Here is a 21,590-nt window from a genome sequence, read left to right as displayed (position 1 = left end):
CCGCAGGCCGACGCTCTATCCACTGAGCCAAACCGGTTTCGGCTAGCCCTAGTTTTCATTGTCATAGAGATATTAACTAATTCTGTGCCCTTGGGTAGGTCACTAAACTGACTGTTGTTTCATTATCTTTGTAAGTAACATAAAAGTATTAGAACATAGTAGATAAACTCAAAGAATTCTTGGAGTTATGTCTTTAGTCAACCCAAATCCATCCGTCAGGAGAAAGAAAGGGATAGAGCTAATATACATATGATAAATATGACTAATCATTGTTAACTGTATTAAATGTCTTAAAATATTGGAATAAGTGAATCTGCTCAGTGCAGTATAGTACAGGTTTTGAAATCAGCCTGCCTGTACTCAAATCCCAGCTTTGCTCCTCACCAGCTATGCAACCTCTCTAAGCCGCGGGGTTTGTCTTTAAGATACAAATAATAATGATAAGTATCTGGTCAGTGAAGGTGCAGATTAAATAAAACAAAAACTGTGAAGAGCCCAGTGCTGGGCAAACCAGAAGCATTCAATAAATGCTAGTCATTTTTTAATAGAATTATTCAATAGAGGCAATGACTTTAAAAGTAATATGGTTAAGAATTACATAGAAAATGACGCAATGCTATATGTAGGTTTGGACTCCTGTATGGTTCATATGTAATACTCTGAAGAATATGTAAAAGCTACATAGAGGGGAGAATTATTCCTGGGTTAATCACCACATTCTGTCAATAACTCAAACCTGTAACTGGAAATGTGACTGTAGCATTGTATCAGACTTATTTATAAAGGACTCCATTACAGCCAGAAATATGGTGGCTCAAACCACAAAGAATCAGCCAGAGCAGCAAGTTGAAAAAGGTAGAAAGTCTCTGCAATTGTTCAGATCCCTGAGATGAGGAGATAGATCTGTACATTCTGAAAACATTTCTTCTTGAGCTTTTTAACCCTTTGCACTCGCTTGCTTTTTTCTCGATTCCTTTATTCTAATGCTAACCGTGTCAAGTCACACTCGACATCCGAGTGCAAAAGGTTAATGTTCAGGGCTGGTCTACTGAAAAACTTTTAACTCTATTAACTATGAAAAAGAGAAACAAAGAATGTGTTTCATATCACGCTTGGCCCATGTTGTGGTAATGGCAGCAGTAATGCAAAGGAGACAACCCCAAGATGAGGGAGAAACCCAAGAGGAGGAGAAACCCCAAGGAGGGAGAAACCCAAAGGAACCCCAGGGAGCTCCTTATACTGACTAACTCCACCAGAATGTCCTCATCCAGAGCATCTTTCTACTAAAAAGGGTTAGAAAGTTCTAGGTTTGTTTACCAAGCAGTGTTGTATTCATTTATTCTGGCATCAGCAATGGAACAGTTACTATTTGCATAGCTAGCAGGGCCTGGTAATATTGAGTAAAACAAAGTATGGTGTCTTCTCTCAACTCACAGTGGAAGAACATGGTAGGAAACCCACATAAATACACTTCCACAGTATAGTTGGGAATAAAAGACCAAACTGTAAATCTCTTTTTCTCATTGGACATGAGAGAACGACAAGTTTCCCTGACACAATCCCAGGTGATTCAGCACTGGGCCAACACCATGGCTTGCCTAGTTCAGAGCCTCATTGTGATCAGTAGGTTTTTGTCAGTTCCTGAAAAATCTGACATATTTTCAGGCTAAGACCCTGGGAGTACATTGATCTAAAACAGCCCTAGACAAGATTATTAATACCCCACCCCCATTTGGACCTGAGAATACTGACTGCTCCAGTCTTCTGGTGAGAGTACTCTTGTTACTTGCTGAACCTCCAACATCTGAAGGTTCTACTTCTCTGTACCTCTTCTTGACCTCTGGATTCTTCAAGGGCCTAATTAGGTCCAACTTCCTCCATGATTACCTTCATGACTACCCCAATCACAGTCAGTGTGAGATAATTAAATTTTTGGTTGCAAACCATCTCATGTTATCTGCCATTCATTGCAGTTATATGAGTTTTAACTTGCCCAAATCATTTGCATGGTTCTTGAGGGCTGGGACCATGATTCTTGTTTTCTCTGGCCTCTACAATTCTAGGAGTTTATGGAATGCTTGCTTAAAATATTGCTGATTCTGAACTACATAAAACAATAGAATGGGTTTAAAGAAGACTGGCAGAGAGCAACATTTATTTTTCAAAATTTACGGAGCCAAATTGAAAATGTTACACTAAGCATATCTTCAATACCTAAGTGCAACAACAAGCATCAAAGCATTTCAACTTTCAATGCAGTTAATGCATCCACCCCTTCTGCTAAAGAGAGTGCAATCACAAAGGGAGCTCCGGCCAGCACTGGAAAATGTAGGAACAGGGTATTCTGAAAACAAGAGCTGGATTTATGAAAACAGCATTGCTGGGGGGAATTAATTCTGCGTGTGAGTGAGAATAGCAGTCTGAGCCCAGAAAGAAACTGCCCTTCCCTGCACTCAGAAAACTAAGGGAGGTGGCTTAGTTTTGTTCAGTGACTCATGAAATAAGCAAGGATTCACTTCCACTTAGATAACGGTAAAAGAGTTGCCCTGTAGAGAACATCAGTGTATTAGTTACCAGCAAATTTGGTTTGAAAATCAATCAGTTGTGAGTTTCCAACAGTGACTAATGTACCACAAAATTGAGTTTGTGTATTGCCCATCTCAGAGCCAGATGTGAGCCATAGTGAATCATGAGTACTAAGCAACCAACTGTACTTTGGTGACACTGAGCCTGTGTTTGTTCCCCCATTCAGAATGAAAAAAGCGGATGCACAGTTATGATGGGAGTGATTTAAGGAAGAATTACAGCTATTCTGATATAATTGTCACCTGAACAGAAGACCTTAATTCTAATGGGCAGATTTTGATCAAAGCACACAAAAACACACACCCTTTTTTTAAGGAGGACTTTTATGCCAGCAAAAACATTATCATAGCAGCATTTTACTCAGAGACATTTGCATTGTGGCCACTTTGTAAATATTTGCAGGATGAAGATAAATACCCCAAGGTTACTGAAAGAGCGAGAGAAATAACAAGGATGAAGTATCTGGGCTTTTTAACAGGTTAAGTCATAGAAATATTTGTTGTTTTGCTAATATCAAAGACTTGCATTTTTAGTTTACTAAAGATGGTGGGAGTGGGGCATGAGTCATGAGGAAGAATGAAAAGATATGCCAACATTTCCCACACTGCCAAAATGGATCAAGTCATAAAACTTGGTTAAATGTTGCTTTCTCTTTTCTAGGACTTATTGTTTCTATTTTAAATTTGTGCATTTATGCAGTTATATGTGAACTCGGGGACCTTTGAAAACATGACTTATACTTTAAAAACTTAGTAAGTATAACTTAGGATTCATGGCTCAGGGGAGTATTCCATTCAACCAACAAAATTTCAAATTGAAGAAGAATTAACTGTTCCACCAATAACTGTTACACAGAAAACCTATGCAGTATTTCCAAGCCCTAATTAAAGGGCATTTTCTTTTAAAGATTCATAAATCCAGGGATTGTTTTGGAGCTCAATGTTGCTATTCCAGGTTTTAGCAATTAAAGAAAGATCTATAATAGCATGATACCATTTAAGCAATTTAAGACCAACTTATTTAATTATTTTTCTTTAAATTTCACTTATCTATATGAAATGAGGAAAAGAACTTAATATAAAAGTTTTCAGGGTCAGTATGAGGATGATGTTGCATCACTGTAGTTATATACTCCACATTGCTTTAATGGACTTTCTAGTTGTAGGTAGAACACAGAATTTGTGGGTAGAGAAATTATTACCAAGGTAATTTCTAAAGTACTGAAAATAATCATTTATAAATATTTTTCAGAAAAAGTAATTCATAAGCATTATAAATCTTCTTATCAGTTAATCACAAAGTCAAAATACTTTTAACTAACATTTTATCATTTTCAATAAATTACTCTATCTGAAGACATTTACAGAAATATCATAGAGTATGGTGGATTTGAAAGTCCTCACCAAAGTAATTAATTCAACAGGAATGTATTCAATACCTCCTGTGTGGCAGGCATGTGCTAAGTCCTAGCATGGTAAGTAAGATGCTATTCCTGCTCCCAAATAATGTGATACAGGCAGAAATATGTAGAGAACTTCATCACCATTTTGACTGTAATACACTTCTTTAAACATTTAAAGGTATTTTAACTTAAACCCTTATCAACTCTTTATTCTCCATCTGTCTACTAAGAAATGAGAATTACATACATAGTAAATATTCACTACAGAATTTAACATAAGAGGCTTTAATTCAATACCTGTGCAACAAATAATTTTAATGATTGCCTTTAAAAATAAAAAGATATACTCTGCAGAAGACAAATCAATAAGTAGTCAAACCTGTAGGGAGCGGTTATAGGGTTAAGACTCGGACTGACCTGCTGGCAAAGTCGCATACAAGTCCCAGCTTGGAGGGCACAGCCCTCTAAGCATAATTAAGCTTGATCTTGTGACTGCTCCCTAGATCTTTCCTGGGTAGCTAATGGGCTTTGGGAGGTGCAGCAAGTGCTGCCAAAACAAGTGAAACTTACAAGAACATTGTAAATTACCTTGTTTGCCCCTGACTATAAATAAAGCATCAGCTTTGCAGTCTGGATCTCTTCTGTGGCCTCAGCAAGGCACAGAAGATCCAACTAGACCCAGCTTATTCTCTTTGTCTGTCTTTTTCTTAATCCTTCACCAGCCCTCCCTCAGGCTCACCGAACCCTTGGCTGTGCTGGCGCAGCACACAAACCAGTAAATTTATTTAAATTCTTCCTAGGGAATATTCATTTTTAAATATAGATGTTCTTCCAATCTTCTCTTTCATCTTCTGACTATGCTCACTGTTCCATCTACTGGGGCTCTTATTCAAGCCTTGATTGAATATAAGTCTGGCTTCTATCAGTGACATTCAAGAAAACCATTCTTTCCAAGTCACCACTCATGGTCCTCTTAGAATTAAAACCCATGAACACTTTTCATTTTCACCTTATTTGGTATATTTACAGTTTTACTGTTGACATTATCTGTCTCCTGATATATGCTCATCTCCTGTCATCTATGACATACACTTTACATATTTTTCATTCTTTTTGTTCCTCTTTCTTTGTCTTCTTTGTTGATGCCTCTTCTGCCTGTTCCCAATTAAAAGAACTTTATAGGTTTGACCTCAGTAGACCTTTTAATCTCACTCTACACCCACTCATAGTCCTTCACATACCATATGCATGTAGGTAACAACATCTATATAAGGGTAAAAATATAAACGAAAATAAAATTTTAATTATATTTCTATGGCAGACTTCTACTCCTTCACTCCTCAGTTCCATATCCACATAGAAAAACTGCTTATTAGGTATTTCTATAAGCACATCACCTCAATACATTCAAGTCACTATGCCCTCTGAGACTTCCTCCTCCATCAGCATTTCCTAGCCCATTGAATAGTATAATCTGGTCTATTGCTCAAGCCTAAACACTCAATGATAGCCTTGACTTTTGCCTCTCCTCACTTCACATACCCTAACCACTATCCATGTTTCCCTCCACCTGGCTTCTGCTTATCCTGAAAATACACTTTGGCTCTAGATCCTTTACAAAATTTTCCCTGAGCTCACTTAGAACTACATCACTTAGAACTACTTAGAACTTAGTACATATGGGTCAAACAAGAAGTAGAGTGAGTGTGGTCAGAAGGTGAGAGAGAAGGTCAAAGGGACATCTATATTTGGAAATGAATATTCCATACCCAGTATTGGTGTTACCTCTTCCCATTTTCCTTCCTCCATATTTCTCAATGGACAGAAATAAATATATATATATATATATATATATATATATATATATATATATATATATATATATATGCTGTCAGATTCCTTATTTTCTCTTTCAAAGTTGAGTGTTCAGAACCATGGAGAGCACCTGGTGCAGAGTTACTACAAGCATAATACCAGTTAAAATTGTAATAATTAATACATAATAGTAAGTAGTGAAGACAGGATCAAAAGCTACACAGATGGCTCAAGGGTCTGTATTCCTAAACCACTATTTCACATTGTTCTCACAACTTAAATATTTACTTAAATAAGTTAATAAAATCAAGGTTTGTTCTTAATTCAGCAAAATTAAGTCTAGAAGGGCATCAGATTATGTTAAATTATGCCTGAGAGTTAAATCTCTCAGGAATAAATATAGATTTTACTTTTCAAATGAAAATCTCCAAATAATACGACAACACAGTAAACCAGTTGAAGCACATTCTTGGATCTTTGTGCTTAGAAGACCAGAAGTACATTGGACCCTGTGAACTCATTGTAGTGTTTAAAGTTAATGTGAATGATTCAGTGGGTATAGCTATCTGACTTGAACTAAAACTGTTCTGCTTTTTCTTAGCCATAGAAGCAGCTATTAATTAAGCATAGACAACTGCTTAAAGAGGTGTGTTGATATGGAAGGAAGGCTATAGGCAAGTAGACAAAATTCACCTTGAGGAAATATATGAGCTAATTTCTTATTTGGGAAGTGAGGCAAAAAACCCTCATGAATTATTGTCTAGTGTAGAAATTTTGCTCATAATAACGATGGATTTATATAGAGCATATTAAATGATAATTAATATAAAGTAGACTATTATAAAGCAGAAAATATGTAATACTTTTGTAGTTAAAACTGCAGAGTCACGGAATCTTCATGTTCGATTAAAAATTAGGAATGATGTGTGTGTTTTTTCTCATTTAATGTGAAAATCTACCTATAGCATCCCTGAAAGATTACCTAGCCTTTGCAGGAATACTCTTACTGATGGAGAGTCAGCACTTCATGTGGGAGACTCACTCAGCATTGAGACTCCCATCATTAGGGAATCCTACATATGTGAATGTGAATCTGCTACCATGTGACATACACTCATTGGTCCATGTCTTAGCGCATTGTGCTACTATAATAAAATACCACAGCCTGGGATGCTTATAAACAACAGAAATTTGTCCCAATTCTGGAAGCTGAGAAGTCCAAGATCAAGACATGAGCGTAATTTTATTTTGTGAGGACGCTCTTCCTGATTCAGAGCCGGTGCCTCTCACTGTGTCCTCACAAGGTGGAAAGGGCTATGGATCTCGCTGAAGGGCACTGATCCCATCCATGACGGCTCCACCCGCATGTGCTAGCACCTCCTAAAGGCCCCAACTCCTAATACCATTATATAAAGTACTGGATTTCAACATAGAAATTATGGAGGGAAAAACATTCAGATTATAGCAATCACATTCTGCCTTTAGGGTAAAGCAGACAAAATGGCTCTTTGTCAATGTTTTAATTTTATTACAGATAGCATTACAGAGCTGGAAAGGATTGTGAATAACAAAATACACTTCTTTTGCATAAAAGAAAATATAAACCTCAAGTAGTCATACAGGTCATAGAGCATGATGTTGGAAGAGCTAATATTGAAACACCTTTGACTGATATTGCCTCTGATTCTTAGATCTTTTTAAATTACATTCTTGTATTTTATCATTATTTTATTATTGTCATGTTACTCTTCCACATCATGTATATTAAGATAATAATCACTTATGATTAGCTCTTCACTGATCAAAGTGAAACAAATAAGTTCACTTTATTATATTTTAATAATAACCCTGGTGCCTGGCTAGGTTGAGCATTGACCCATGAACCAGGAGGTCAAGGTTTGATTCCCAGTTGGGACACATGCCTGGGTTTGGGCTCGATCCCAATGGAGGGCATGCAGGAGGCAGCCAATTGAAGATGTTTCTCTCTCATCGATGTTTCTATCTCTCTATCCCCCTCCTTTCCTCTCTCTGAAGTCAATAAAACATATTTTAAATAATTCTATATAATAAAAGCGTAATATAAAAACCAACCAAACAGCAGAAAGACCAGTCGCTATGATGCGCACTGACCACAGACGCTCAATGCAGGAGCTGCTCCCTGGTGGTCAGTGTGCTCCCACAGGGGGAGCGCTGCTCAGCCAGAAGCCGGGCTCATGGCTGACGAGTGCAGCAGCAGTGCCGGGAGCCTCTCCAGTCTCCGCTGCAGGTGGGTGGTAAGGAGTAAGGGATCCCGAGAGGGATGTCTGACTGCTGGTTTAGGCCTAAGCCAGGGGATCGGGCCTAAACTGGCAGGCGGACATCCCCCGAAAGGGTCCCGGACTGCGAGAAGGGCATCCTTCAAATCTTGTGCACTGGGCCTCTAGTATTAATAATAATAACCATGGTATTCAAAGCAGGAAAAGAAAACACCAGCAGCTACATTTGTTTCCCAGGTAAGAATTAAGAGATGCTCACCCAAATTATCACAGCACTAGATAAAATACTTTTTATAAAATGCACTAATCATAAAATAAAAATAATCTCCTCTATGCATCAGAATGGAATAGACATGGACAACTGTATACAGTTGCACAAAGCAACACACAGTTAGCACTTTGTTTTCCAACCTCTCCTAGAGCATCTCGTGACATTTTTTCCCAAAATTCTTCTCCTGGATTACCATCTTGCCAGCCTCCATTGTCCTTGCCATTTGCCGCCAACCCCTTTAAAATTTTTTTTTCCAGTTGTCTGTTGTTGCAGCCCTCTGCTTCCAGAGATCAATTTCTGTATGCATTAAAAGGGGCTAGTTTATGTTGCAGTATCAAAAAATCCCCAAGTCTCAGTGGCTTAACATTTGTAAAGGACCATTTCTTGCTTAACTACATGTCTACTCTCTTGTTAAAGATGCTTGGCTTATTTTAGCCATTCAGGGAAAATGCATGACAAGGGCTCCTGCTAGACACAAGCTTCTAAAATTGCTACTGGAAAAAAAAAAGAAAAAAGAGTTCCCTTCAATGTTTCTCAATGACTAATAAAGGCTTCTACTTAGACATGACACACGCCACTTTCACTCACATTTAAACTGGTAAAGCAAGTCACGTGACCAGAGGGGACAGCTAAGTGTAATTCTGTCATGGGTTTGGAAGGCAGAGAACTAGAGTGTTTGTGAAGCCTGAAAGATTACTACTCTCCCAACCCCTTATGCCAATTCATCCCCTAATCACAGAAGAGTGTCACCCCTTATTATTTAAAAGCTAACCTTTTTGGAAAATATCATCCCAAGATGCTTCCCATCAAAATCATATAAATTTTGTCTCTAGACATAAAGACAGGAGCTAACAAAAAAAAAATCATATTACTTTCTTTGTAGATACATGTTCTTTTACTACAGATACAAGTGAGTGAAGATAGTTTGTGGAAGTCCCGCTGAAAAATAGAATAGTACATGGCATTCAGCTGAGATTTAGATTCTTAGATCTTTCTTCTTTCTAATTATGCAAAAGCCCGAGAAAAGGGCTTTGGAAGGGAAGGTTTGTGACTATTCTTCTCTTTCCCTTTCAGGGTTTTCAAATAAGGCTGCAATTTCGTCTCCTCCCAGACATAAGAGCCCATGTGCCTCATCTTTGCACAATTACAGAAAGAAGCAAGAACCATTTTCTTCCATGTAGAGACAGCTAAGCCACACAGTTGTGAACAAAACAGCCTCTGACAGGCATTAGTGAGTTAAAGTAGCTACACATAAGGAAGAGATAGTTTACTAGAACAAATTTCCAAATTGTACTGTTCACACTGCTGCACATAATCACATTCCAACTTATGAGAGCTTCCGTTGGTAAAATTTCTTCCCCACAATAGATTTTTCGCACTAATTTCTCTTTTCTTAATTAGGGCAAAACGGAAAGAAAACATCTCTTTTTTGAGTGGATGACACACAGCGTATAGTATGTAAACACTAGCTTTGATTTCATTTAAAACCTTGCCAATGATTTCTGTATTTTATCTTCTAGAACTTAAAAAAAATATCTTTATATTTGCTAAATCCCTTTTTTTTTCCTGAAAAGTATGAAAAGGGAGATGTCTTTGCTTCCCACGTAATTTTATTTATTTATTTATTTATTTATTTATTTATTTATTTAATCTTTATTGTTGAGATTATTACAGATGTTCCTCTTTTTTCCCGCTATAGCTCCCCACCACCTGGTTCCCACCCCACCCCAGGCCCTTGCCACCCTATTGTGTGTGTCCATAGGTACTGCATACATGTATATAAGATCTTTATCTAATCTCTTCCCGCACTCCCCCACACCCACTTCCCTCTGAGAATCATCAGTCTGTTCCATTTCCATATCCCTCATTCTATTCCATTCACCAGTTTATTCTGTTCATCAGATTTTTTTATTCATTTGATTTTTAGATTCCCTTGTTGATAGATATGTATTTGTTGTCACTTTGTTGTTCATAATTTTTAATCTTTACCTTTTTCTTCTTCTCCCTCTTCTAAAGAATACCCTTCAGCATTTCATATAATACTGATTTGGCGGTGATGAACTCCTTTAGCTTTTTCTTGTCTGTGAAGCTCTTTATCTGACCTTCAATTCTGAATGATAGCTTTGGGTAGAGTATTATTGGTTGTAGGTTGTTGCTATTTGTCACTTTGAATATTTCTTGCCACTCCCTTCTGGCCTGCATAGTTTCTGTTGAGAAAGCAGCTGACAGTCCTATGAGTACTCCCTTGTAGGTAATTAAGTGTTTTTTTCTTGCTGCTTTTAAGATTCTCTCTTTGTCTTTTGCCCTTGGCATTTTAATTATGTGCTTTGGTGTGGTCCTCTTTGGATTCCTCTAGTTTGGGGTTCTCTGCACTTCCTGAATTTGTAAGTCTATTTCTTTCACCAGGTAGGGGAAGTTTTCTGTCATTATTTCTTCAAATAGGTTTTCATTATCTTGCTCTCCCTCTTCTCCTGGCACCCCCATAATTCGGATGTTGGTACGCTTGAAGTTGTCCCAGAGGCTCCTTACACTATCTTCATATTTTTAGATTGATTTTTCTTTTTGCTCTTCTGGTTCGGTGTTTTTTGCTTCCTTGTATTTCATATCATTGATTTGATTCTTGGGATCCTCTAGTCTACTGTTGAATCCCTGTATATTATTCTTTATTTCAGTCAGTGTATGCTTAATTTCTGACTGATCCTTTTCCTTTTTTTTTTTTTTTGGCATTCTCACTAAGATCCTTAAAGGTCTCACTAAGTTCCTCAGAGGTTTCTAGAAGATTCTTGAGTAACCTTATAACTGTGGTTTTGAACTGTATATCCAGTAGTTTGCTTTCTTCCATGTCTTTCATTTGTGACATGTTTCTTTGTCTCCACATTTTGGCTGCTTCCCTGTGTTTGTTTCTATGTATTGGGTAGCTGCTATGTCTCCTTGAGTTGATAGATTGGCCTTGTGTAGTAGAGGTCCTATAGGGCCCAGTGGCTCAGCCTCCCCAATCACTTGAGGTGGACACTCTTGGTGCACCCCTTTCTGGGCTGTGTGCACAGTCTTGTTGTAGTTGAGCCTTGGTTGCTGTTGGTGTCACTGGGAGGAATTGAACTCCAGGCCAATTGGCTATGGGGACCAGCTGTGACTACAGTGGGAGAGCTGCTATGTAGGAGACACCCCTATGGGGCAGGACTTGTTTCAGTGAGGCTTTGGTGCTCACTGAGTCTGCCCCTTGAGTGTGTCACTTATGGATGTGAAGAGTTATAATCTGGCATGGTCTGACACTGACCACTGGGTACACTGGATCTTGGATCTCCAAGGAGGTGCAAAATCAGCTACTGCCTGGGGCCACCCAACAGAAGATACAGAGAGATCTACAGATTCCTCCTCTTTGTATCAGGTTTGGAAGTGCCCAGACGAGGCCCAGCTGTGAAGCAAGGCAGGCAGGTGCTGGTGCCAGCTTGGGCCTTTTATTGATAGCTTTGGGGCTCCCTGACCCCGGTGCAGCTTGTTTGACAGATTTTAGGCTGAAAAAGGACAGGCCATTCATATGCAATAGCCACTGTGCACAGCTTGGGTGGGGTTGTAAATTGGGTGGGGTGGGGTCTCAAGAAATCTCTAAGGTGGAGCAAACAGAATTGGCTTCCCATCAGCCCTGCACTAGGGAGGTCCCAGCATGGAAACAATGACCACTGTGAGCACCTGCCTCTGGAAGAAAGCCACCCCTGAGTTCCTTCCCTGAAGCCAGACAGTCCAGTTTCTCCCGTATCTGTCTGGGTCCCCCAGAGCCTCACCCAGCACTGGAGCTCAGAGCAAGTGGGAGCCTGTAAATTCAGTTCCAGGCGCCAACCTTTTAAGAGGAGCAGCTGGATCTCTAGCAGCCTGTGGGTCACTCAACCCCAATCTGCCTGGTTTTTACAGTCCATAGTTCTTACTGCCCATAGGGACTTCTTTCCCCAGCTCTGGGTCCCTGAGCTGGGGGTCTGGTGTGGGGCTGGAACTCCTTGCTCCTCCAGGCGGCCTCTGCAGAGGCGATTTCCCTTCTGATTAAAAAAAGCAGCATACCCAGGTACCAGACCAGCCTATTCCACGCCTCCCCACCTCCTACGAGTCTCAATACGCCAGCTTTAGATGTAGTACTTCCACTCAGCCAGCTTTCCCACAGTTTTGGATGATAGTTGTTCTGTATTTTAGTTGTAATTTTGATGTGGTTGTGGGAGGCAGCAAATACAGGCATTTACCTATGCCGTCATCTTGGTTCCTCTCTCTGCTTTCCACATAATTTTCATATTCAACATTTTGTATCTGATTTTCCTTTTTTTAAAAGAAAGAATACTGTTGTCAAGATAATGTAACTGTATAGAAATAAATAAAATCGGAAAAATTGACATTTAAATTCCCCTTATTTTATGCTCTCCATGATTTGAAATACTATCTTGGAAAAATCATCTCTAATAATAATCTCCTATCAATACTTACACAGAAACAACTATTATAAGAATAACTATGAGTTTTAGTTTATTCTCCATTCAAGAATATTATCTGCCAGTGACCAACTAAATTAGTTTAGCAACATATAGACCTGAGTGGTAACATTTAAGGAAAGATGTACTAAGATGTTCAAAAAAATTTAGTATGATTTATTTTCCTCTGAAACAGCCATCACAATTAAGAGTAGCTAATGACAACAACCATGGAGGCCTTGGGATAATTATGTATGCCTCGCCTTTGTGATAATATACATGTGACCTTGGTAACTTGCCACATTGAACAATAATCAATGGTCTGCCTTTGAAGGTACATTTAAATAATAAAAAATGTTTGTAAACAAAGCAAGTGTAGGTTGTTTTAAAAGAGATAGGTCATAAACATTTTTACTATTAAGATCTATCTCCTTTTAAATTGTGATTCTTAAAACCGCTATAGAGAATTCTGTAGGGTAGAATAATTTTCCAGAATCTCACATTCTTATCTGGAACCATTATCTAAAAATGGATTAAAGATAACCATTTGGAAATTTGCAACTTGTTGCATCTTTTGTTCTTCTAGAGGCAGTGTGGTGTAATGATTAAAAACTGGGCTCCATGAGTGTCTGGTGGGGTAGAAGCAGGAGCAGGCTGGAAGGAGGACTTTCAACAATAAAGATTTTTTAAAAATAAATAAAATTTAAAAAAAAAAAAAAACACACTCTGTAAAAAATAAATAAATAAATAAATAAATAAATAAATAATAATAAAAATAAAAACTGGGACTCCAGAGTCAGAGACTCATGCTTATAGTAACAGCACCTACCTTATATGCATCAGAATTAAGTGAGCAAATATATAGAATGTTAAGTACTTACACAGTGCCTGTAGCAAAATGTGCCTTTAATAAACATTTGTCACAAATATTATAAAGCATATTATTTAAACAAGATACATGGGAAACATTTTAGGCAGGAAAACATATGGAGGTTAATTGCATCATAAAAATAGACCACACTTGATTCATAGACACAGGTGTGAATAAATACCTACAAAACCATATTTATTTTTACATTATTGAAAAATCTACTTTTATTTACCTGTTAAGAAATAGGTTTAAAATGCTCTCTATGTCTAGCAACATTTAATGATTAGTGCAAAAGCACAAAGATATCTTAGAGAGTGTATTTTCCAAGTACTCAGTAACTATGATTTTTCTTTTTTCTTTTTTTAAATATATTTTTATTGATTTTTTTACAGAGAGGAAGGAAGAGGGATAGATAGCTAGAAACATCGATCAGCTGCCTCCTGCACACCCCCTACTGGGGATGTGCCCGCAACCAAGGTACATGCCCTTGACCGGAATCGAACCTGGGACCCTTCAGTCCGCAGGCCGACACTCTATCCACTGAGACAAACCGGTTTCGGCAGTAACTATGATTTTTCTAGCTTATACATAAAACATTCTATGCCCCCAAATTAAATCCAAGAATAAACAGATTTTGCCTTCATTTCAAAAGGCAGGTGGAGAGGCTGGAATTTACCAGGCACAAGGCATCATTAATTACACTCTTCTGCATGTCAGTGTACATAACTTCTCATAATCAGGTTGAATCCCTGTGCTTGGCCAGTGTCACACTGCCAGGAGAAGGTGCCCTCTTGCTCTCTGCACATTCCTATCTTTTCTGTCTAACCTTGTTCAAATACTCATAAATAATGGTGATGCCACTAAAAAAAGCACAACGAAGTTCTATCAGACATAAATTGATTTTTAAATTGCAATGATTGTGCTGGGGATCTAAAGGAAATTTTGTAAAGAAGCAATGCCAATGAGCCAGATGTGATTTGTAAAGAGGTTCCTTTTCTGTACAACTTCTTCAAAGTAAATTATATCATGTCAAATATACTGGAAATTTATCATTTACTGAAGACTTTTTTAATATCATAATTCATTGATAAAAATTACAGCTTGTTTTTGCTCAGTCAAAATCCTACTTACCTCTGCTAAAATCTATGCATCACTTTATTATCAAAACATATCTCTTGTAAATGTGTACATGTAAAAGTTTGTAAGCAGAAATTCATAGAATAATTATAATGATTGGTTTTAATCATTTTAATGGAATGTAGTACACATTTATAATGCCTCTCCACATAGAATTCTATATATCTAAAGAAAACTACATCCAATCCAAGTCATTTAGTAAATGAGACAAGGCATAAGTCAATAAATTAAACAATCTCTTACCAGAATAAAATGATCCTAACATTTCCTTTCTTCCAGAAGGCTCTCGCAGATTTCCCCCAATCAGGATAGGGTTTGTCCTGAAGCATCATATCAGTGACCTGAAGCAATCAAAGAAACTTACTTAGCACTGTCAGAAATTTACATTCAGGGGTAAATCTGTAAATAATTTACATTTTATTGAAAATAAAATATGTATGTATTTTAACATTGGAACATATGCAAAGATAAAAATTAGAAGAATATGCTTTCTTTAGTTAAAAACTTTAATAGTTCATATTCTTTACATAATAAATGAGCATATTTAAGGTCATTCAACATGTCAAATATTGAGATTATTTTTTAAACATCAGTCAAGATTACCTTATAAAAGAAGGCATCATTAAGATATTAATAACCTCTCTATGGAAACAAAACATATAATAAAGTACCATATTCTTTCTAACTTAGCTAAACAGAAACTATTTCCGGTCAAAATATTATCTTTCCTTCCCTCCCTTTTTTTCTTCAATGATTTGTGAAGTATGGTACTTGGATGCAGTTTTAAGGCACATTTATTCTAATTACCTAGCAAGTCTCCCCCTCCATGCAATTAGCAATTCTATTCCTTCTTCCAAAAATGTTCTACCTTTCCCACCTGCACAGATTCTGCCTGTCTTCAGAGGCCTATATACAGTCGTGTTACCATTGTGATGTCTTCATTTTTCCCTCCAACTACAGTTCTTGACCCTTTTCATGTTACATATCACTTTCCACCATCTCTTTTACTTACTTATGCACATTTTTTCTCTCCACTAGGCTTTGAAATCCTTGAAGTTGAATATTTATCTTTGTATCCTTTCCTAACGATCTTTTACATAAAAGACTAAAATGTTACTCAAAGAAGAAATGACAAAAATGTACAAGCATATAAATGCTTGCTTTTAAAAAATGCATTAACAAAGTAAATTGTTCACTGTCAAATCCCTTATTAATAGTTTCAGCAAGTGTCCAAAGAATAATATGTAGATGTCATAAAAAGCAGCTTTAAAAAACTGGTGAGAATGAAAAATGAATTTCCTTCTTCTTCTAATAAAGAAACATGTTAGCTTATGTGCACATACACAAACACAAATATGTTTTTTCTTTTCCCAGAAAATATGCCTTCCTTTTGAGAGAAGAGAACATTTTTTAATTAATTATGGTTTTATTTAATAATCTTCAAATCCAAAAGAGCAAGACAGATCAATGTTAAGAATTTTGATAAAGAATGGAATAAACTCAACAGAGTAAGAAAGAAGTTTCATTATCCATTAAAATATTTTTTTTCTTTTGCCATTAAAGCCTTAACATTACATGTAAATGTAACTTCCAGCAATGGCCTAACCTGGAATGGGTGAGATTTAATCATTTGTGATGAGACACGGTGATCCAGTGGGGAGTTTCTCTGGATCAGTGGCCTCTTCAATATTACTGGCCTCCCTGCAGAAGGTGCATTGATTCTCAAGCAAGCCCATCTTGTGCAACACAACATCCTGGAAATGTTCTTGGAAACCTTCACTGACATGTTAAAGCTGCACATGCTCACTTAGGATGCAATCAGAACAGTGGGTCAAGAGCCCAGTCTCTAGGGCACATGTGATCTTAATTTTTCTCTATATTCTTTCTCACGTCATTTCTAGGACTAGAACTCCCACGCCTCCCCTGGTTGGTAGGAATCAAAGCAAGTTCATTGACCTTCATTGAGCAACACTGCAGATCTATGCCCGCTCTGTCTGATTTAGGACCCACAGTAATTTTGTGTGATATGATTTCACTGTTGAAAAGATTCAACAATCATAACTGGTTTTAATTTAAACTCTCAATTTCTTAAAACTATTAATTATTTTGATAAGTGTACATGCAACTGATATTAAGAATTCAAAAAGAAAAAAAAAACACTTGTTAACTTATTTTTAAAAGAAAACTTATTTTCTTCATGACTCATTAGAATTACAAGGCTTTATTTTCTCACCCATGAATTGTATCTTCAATTAAAAAAAATCATGACATTTATCAAAATAAACGAAGGGAAGATGCTAGAATAAAAATTAACCAGGAGTCAAGTGAGTTACATTGTTACTAAAAAAGAATAAAGGTGAAAATAGAAAATTTATATCCCATATATTCTTGAGCATAAAAAGAGTTTTATATCACAACTTCCCTCAGGAAAGAATCAGTATTTTTTTCAAATACAACAATTTTATTCACTGCTCCTTTGTCACCTTCTTGAATAACAATCTTGTGTTGAATTTTATTTTTATAAAACCTCAAGTTAAGCAAATAAATACTTAAATAGATATTTCATGTTTTGCCAGTTTTTAAAAAGGTTTAATTAATTCTGTTCAACAAGATTTATCTTGTTCTGGAAAGAGTATGCATAGTAATGGATATTTTCATGCAACAGCATGATTATTGGGTAAATTTTATTCAACTTGCAATGTTTTCTCCAGGGCACTTTCTGGGAAATAATTACTATATTTTCTAGAAGGAGGCAATCTGTTGCTATATGACTAATTATTACAGCAGCATGTTTTGCAAAAATGCCATTCAAGGGTAAAGGATTTCTCAGTAAAATGGCAAGATGAGGACAAAATACATTTTTTTCTGATGCCAAACAGCTGGTCCTTTTCACCCCCAGCTTCCAACTATTTATTTTAAGTCATATCATCAGATCAATGTCAGGGCACTTGCTAAATTGGCAAGGAGCAGAGACAGTCATTAAAGGGATGCATTCAATAAAGAAAAATCCAATTACCTGCTGCATTAGAGAAATCAAATTCATTTCTGGTGTTGGTCAAGGACAGGCTTTGTGGGAAAATATGCAGGATAGTGAGGACTAAAAATGATGCGAAAAGGTTGCTGTGCAGCATAAATACAATGCAAAACTTGTTGATGCTTCTCCCCTGGGAAGATTATTAGAATTTAAAATTGCAGGTCTTTTTCCTAAGCTGGGAGAAGTTTGCTTAACTCTTTGAGTACCACAATCTTTCCCTTCCCCTTTCTTCTCTCCTGGATCTTTGCACAAAACTCAGAACCTCATGATGGCCCTTCCCTCACTATGCCCTGTTAGGTAGTCTCTCCCAGTGGACATAAGCTGTTTTAGGGCACGGACATTGTTCAGTCAGAGCAAACACATGTGTGTTGACATTGAAAAGCCAGTAAATGATTATCCCTACAGAAATCTAAGGGAAACCTTTCTCCTCTATGAGCTGAGCTTACATGATGCTGTGGAGCTTCATGGCTTACAAAGCTCAGGGATGTACTTCTCTTAATAACTGTCATGGTAACTTTATAAAGGGAGTCATTATTCTCCATTTTTCACCAACACAGAAAGTCAGTGAGGTTAAATAGCTTAACAGGTCACACACAGTGTACTGTTATGTACATCCATTCTGTAGCCAGCCAGCCTGGGTCCTAATCCTAGTGTTGTCTCTTACTACCTTTTGATTTGGGGCAAAGTAGTTCATCTCTCTGTACCTTGGTTTCTTATGCATTATCTAGTGGAAGGTGTTATAATAATTATTTACATGTTATTGTGTTTATCTGGAATTTCTAACCAATCGTTTTGCTTCATGTGACCATTATGTTAAATACTAGTAACTGATTGTGAAAGGACTTGTCAATCATTCTCATCTCCTCTATAAAAACAAGACTATCACACTGAACTGTTAGGAAATGATAAATATATAGTATAATGTTCAAATATATTATGGTCAAATATTGCTGTTAAAAATCAAAGGGAGGGGAGTCCAGGCACCAAAAGTTGCAATAATCTCAAAAGGTTTCACATAGAGCTGAGCATTAATTTGCATCCTGTACTCTCCAATTTTGCCAGTCTAGTCTTAGCCTGATTATAAGCTCCTCACATGCAGATATACATATGCTGCACCTATAGTTTTATTTGATATAGTTTTATGTTAAGAATGTGATATTAATGTAAAATATTAATATTAGGGATATAAGGTCATATATAATAACAACTATGGCTACATAGTCCACCTCTTGTGATAGCTATTATTTAGTGGAATATAATTTAAAGAAACAAGTGCTATTCTATTAACAATAACATATACATTAAGTATATTAATGAACAAACATATACATATAATTTTGCATGCTATTTTGCAACTTCTTTCCATTTAACAATATATCTTCAACATCATCCTATATCACTACAAATAAAACTATTTAAGGGTTTTCTTCTTTTTTATCTTCTACTGTACCATTAGTGTGCATTTTTCCAAAATGTAAAAGGTTTCTGTTTTGTTCTAGTTATTACCCTTATAATGGAACTTCATTTAATGTATGTATTTACTATGTCTTTAGATTTTACTCCCCATTATGAGCATTAACACAATTATTTAATTTCTGCTTCTCCCTCTGCCTTCTTCCCCACAGCACCTTATTATACTTACTGTATTATTTCTCCTATTTTTCAACTCTCAATGCCTAGAAACTTATTTTATTTATCATCTTTAAATGATACCACCTTTCCCTCATCTAAAAAAGATGAGAAAATCAAAATATTGTATTTTCTTACACCATATATCATTTCTATGTTGTTGGAGTTTAGGAATATTTTTACATTTGGTCTATAACCAGAAGCCATGCATTTATTTTAACCTGAGTCCCACAACCTTTTCCAGTACATCAGCTAGAGTTTCCCAACTACTTCCAACGCCTGAACTTTGTTCTGCAATATATTCCTCAGGAAGCTTCACTAGAACAATGTGGCTGATAACCAAACTGTCTTTTTTTTGTATTCTTGACTAATAATCAGGCTGAGTGTAAAATTTTTGAGCCCCATTTTTCCCCTTAGAACTGAAGGCATTGCTTCACTTAACACTACTGAGTGATATCAAGGAAGAATCTAAGAAAACTGGAATCTGGACTTTTTTTTTCCATCTTTTACAGGTAAATTATTATCTTCTTTTGTTTTTATTGTTTTGTTTTATTTTCTGGGGTGCCACAGCATTTGCTTTTTATTTTGAATGCAATAATTTTGCTAAGTTTATCCATTGTTATCTGTCACTTTTCTAGGGACAATTTCCCCTTTTAGTTTAAAGATTCAAGCCTTTATTCTATGAAGATTTTTTTACATTAAATTTATTGGAGTGGCATAGGTTAATAAAATTATAAAGGTTTCAAGTGTACAATTCTATGTTACATCATCTGTATATAGTCTTTTTGGAATCCTTAATTATTTCTTTTCTTTTCCGTTACTTCAATTCTATTCTTTAGAGAAATAATTATGCACATACTGGTTTTCTCTGTCTTCTGTGTCTACACCCCTTTTTTAAAATTTCATTTTGCTCACTCAGTTATGTCCCACATTGTGATTATGGGTGTTCTGATTACTGTTTGTCCTGTTTGAGAGCCACCAGGTTCTTCCCAGGAACTTTACTCTGTGAGAAAAAAAACTTTCATGCCCTTTTGGTACATCATCATTCTAAACATGTGAACAAATTTGGGATAGGGGTCCATCCTTCGTCTATGGAGCAGTCACTCAATAACATACCCAGCACTATCATGACAAGTAGTGAGTTTTTGGGTGACTTTTTTTTTCCTATGTCTTATCTGGGATCCTAACTTTTTCTTACACAATCTTAGCATCTTCTGATGCAAACATATTCTCATCACCAAACAGCAATGCCAAAGGCTGCAAACATATTTAAAGATTCCTGTGAGACTGTGTCAGGGAAACTTTAATGTATTCCTGAAACTTTACCTCCATGTATCAAAGGCTGATATGTAAAGACAAAGGTTGATGTTATATAAATTCTTCATATAAAATATGGAGAAATTAAAAGATCCCTATTCTAGCACCTCTACTCTGAACATAGATGGAGACTACAAAACTCAAAAAAAAAAAAAAATCTAACATGGCTGAATTAACCCTGCAAATGTACCCACCTCCAGAATATAAATTCCATGATGACAGGGATTTTGTCCCTTTTGTTCTCACTATGTTTCCATCATCTAGCATTGCGTCTGGTGTACTGTGGACTCCCAGTAAACATTTACTAAATGAATGCATGAAAGGATAAATGTCTGAACAAAAGGGAATCAAGAGCAGCATGAGGAAGGCTAGGATAAGTAGCACACTCCCAGTAGCTCAGTGTCTTCCATTGAAATCTCCTCCAGCAGTTAGTGGTGATGTTGGTGCTAAAGGATGTGATGGTAGTAGTGGGGGCAGGAGTAATAATATAGAGACAGTAGAGTATTCCTTTTCCTCCCAACCCTGTCTCTTCACTCCCTGGAGAGGTATAAAGACACAGGAGATATATAGTTAAGATTCTAAAAGAGATAGAGCTGGTCTTTCTAAATTCCTGGAAAAATAAAAAAATAAATCAAATATAACTTCAAAGAAGAGGGATGTTAAGCCTGAGATGCATGCTTTCTCATGTGATCCATGTACATAATATATTGGATTTATTGTACATTTATTTATCGATGAACTAAATAAGGACAGATATAAATCACACATTTTAAAGATTAAAGATAGTACACTTTCATATGCCTTATTTGTGGTATTGACACA

General features: G+C 36.6%; 1 protein-coding gene across 1 annotated transcript in view; it reads right to left on the bottom strand.

Moving 5' to 3' along the window:
- The window catches only part of TMEM117 (transmembrane protein 117), a 434,132-nt gene that overhangs the window by 146,156 nt on the left and 266,386 nt on the right, over positions 1–21,590 (bottom strand). Inside the window, exon 5 of the mRNA XM_079775887.1 lies at positions 15,032–15,129. Within this exon, the coding sequence (XP_079632013.1) occupies positions 15,032–15,129 (98 nt within the window). The remainder of the gene's footprint in view (positions 1–15,031; positions 15,130–21,590) is intronic.

This window comes from Cnephaeus nilssonii, assembly GCF_951640355.1.
Source record: "Cnephaeus nilssonii genome assembly, chromosome: 6".
NCBI lineage: Eukaryota > Metazoa > Chordata > Mammalia > Chiroptera > Vespertilionidae > Cnephaeus > Cnephaeus nilssonii.
Note: the sequence above shows the minus strand (reverse complement) of the source record. Positions and strands in the feature narration are given on the sequence as shown.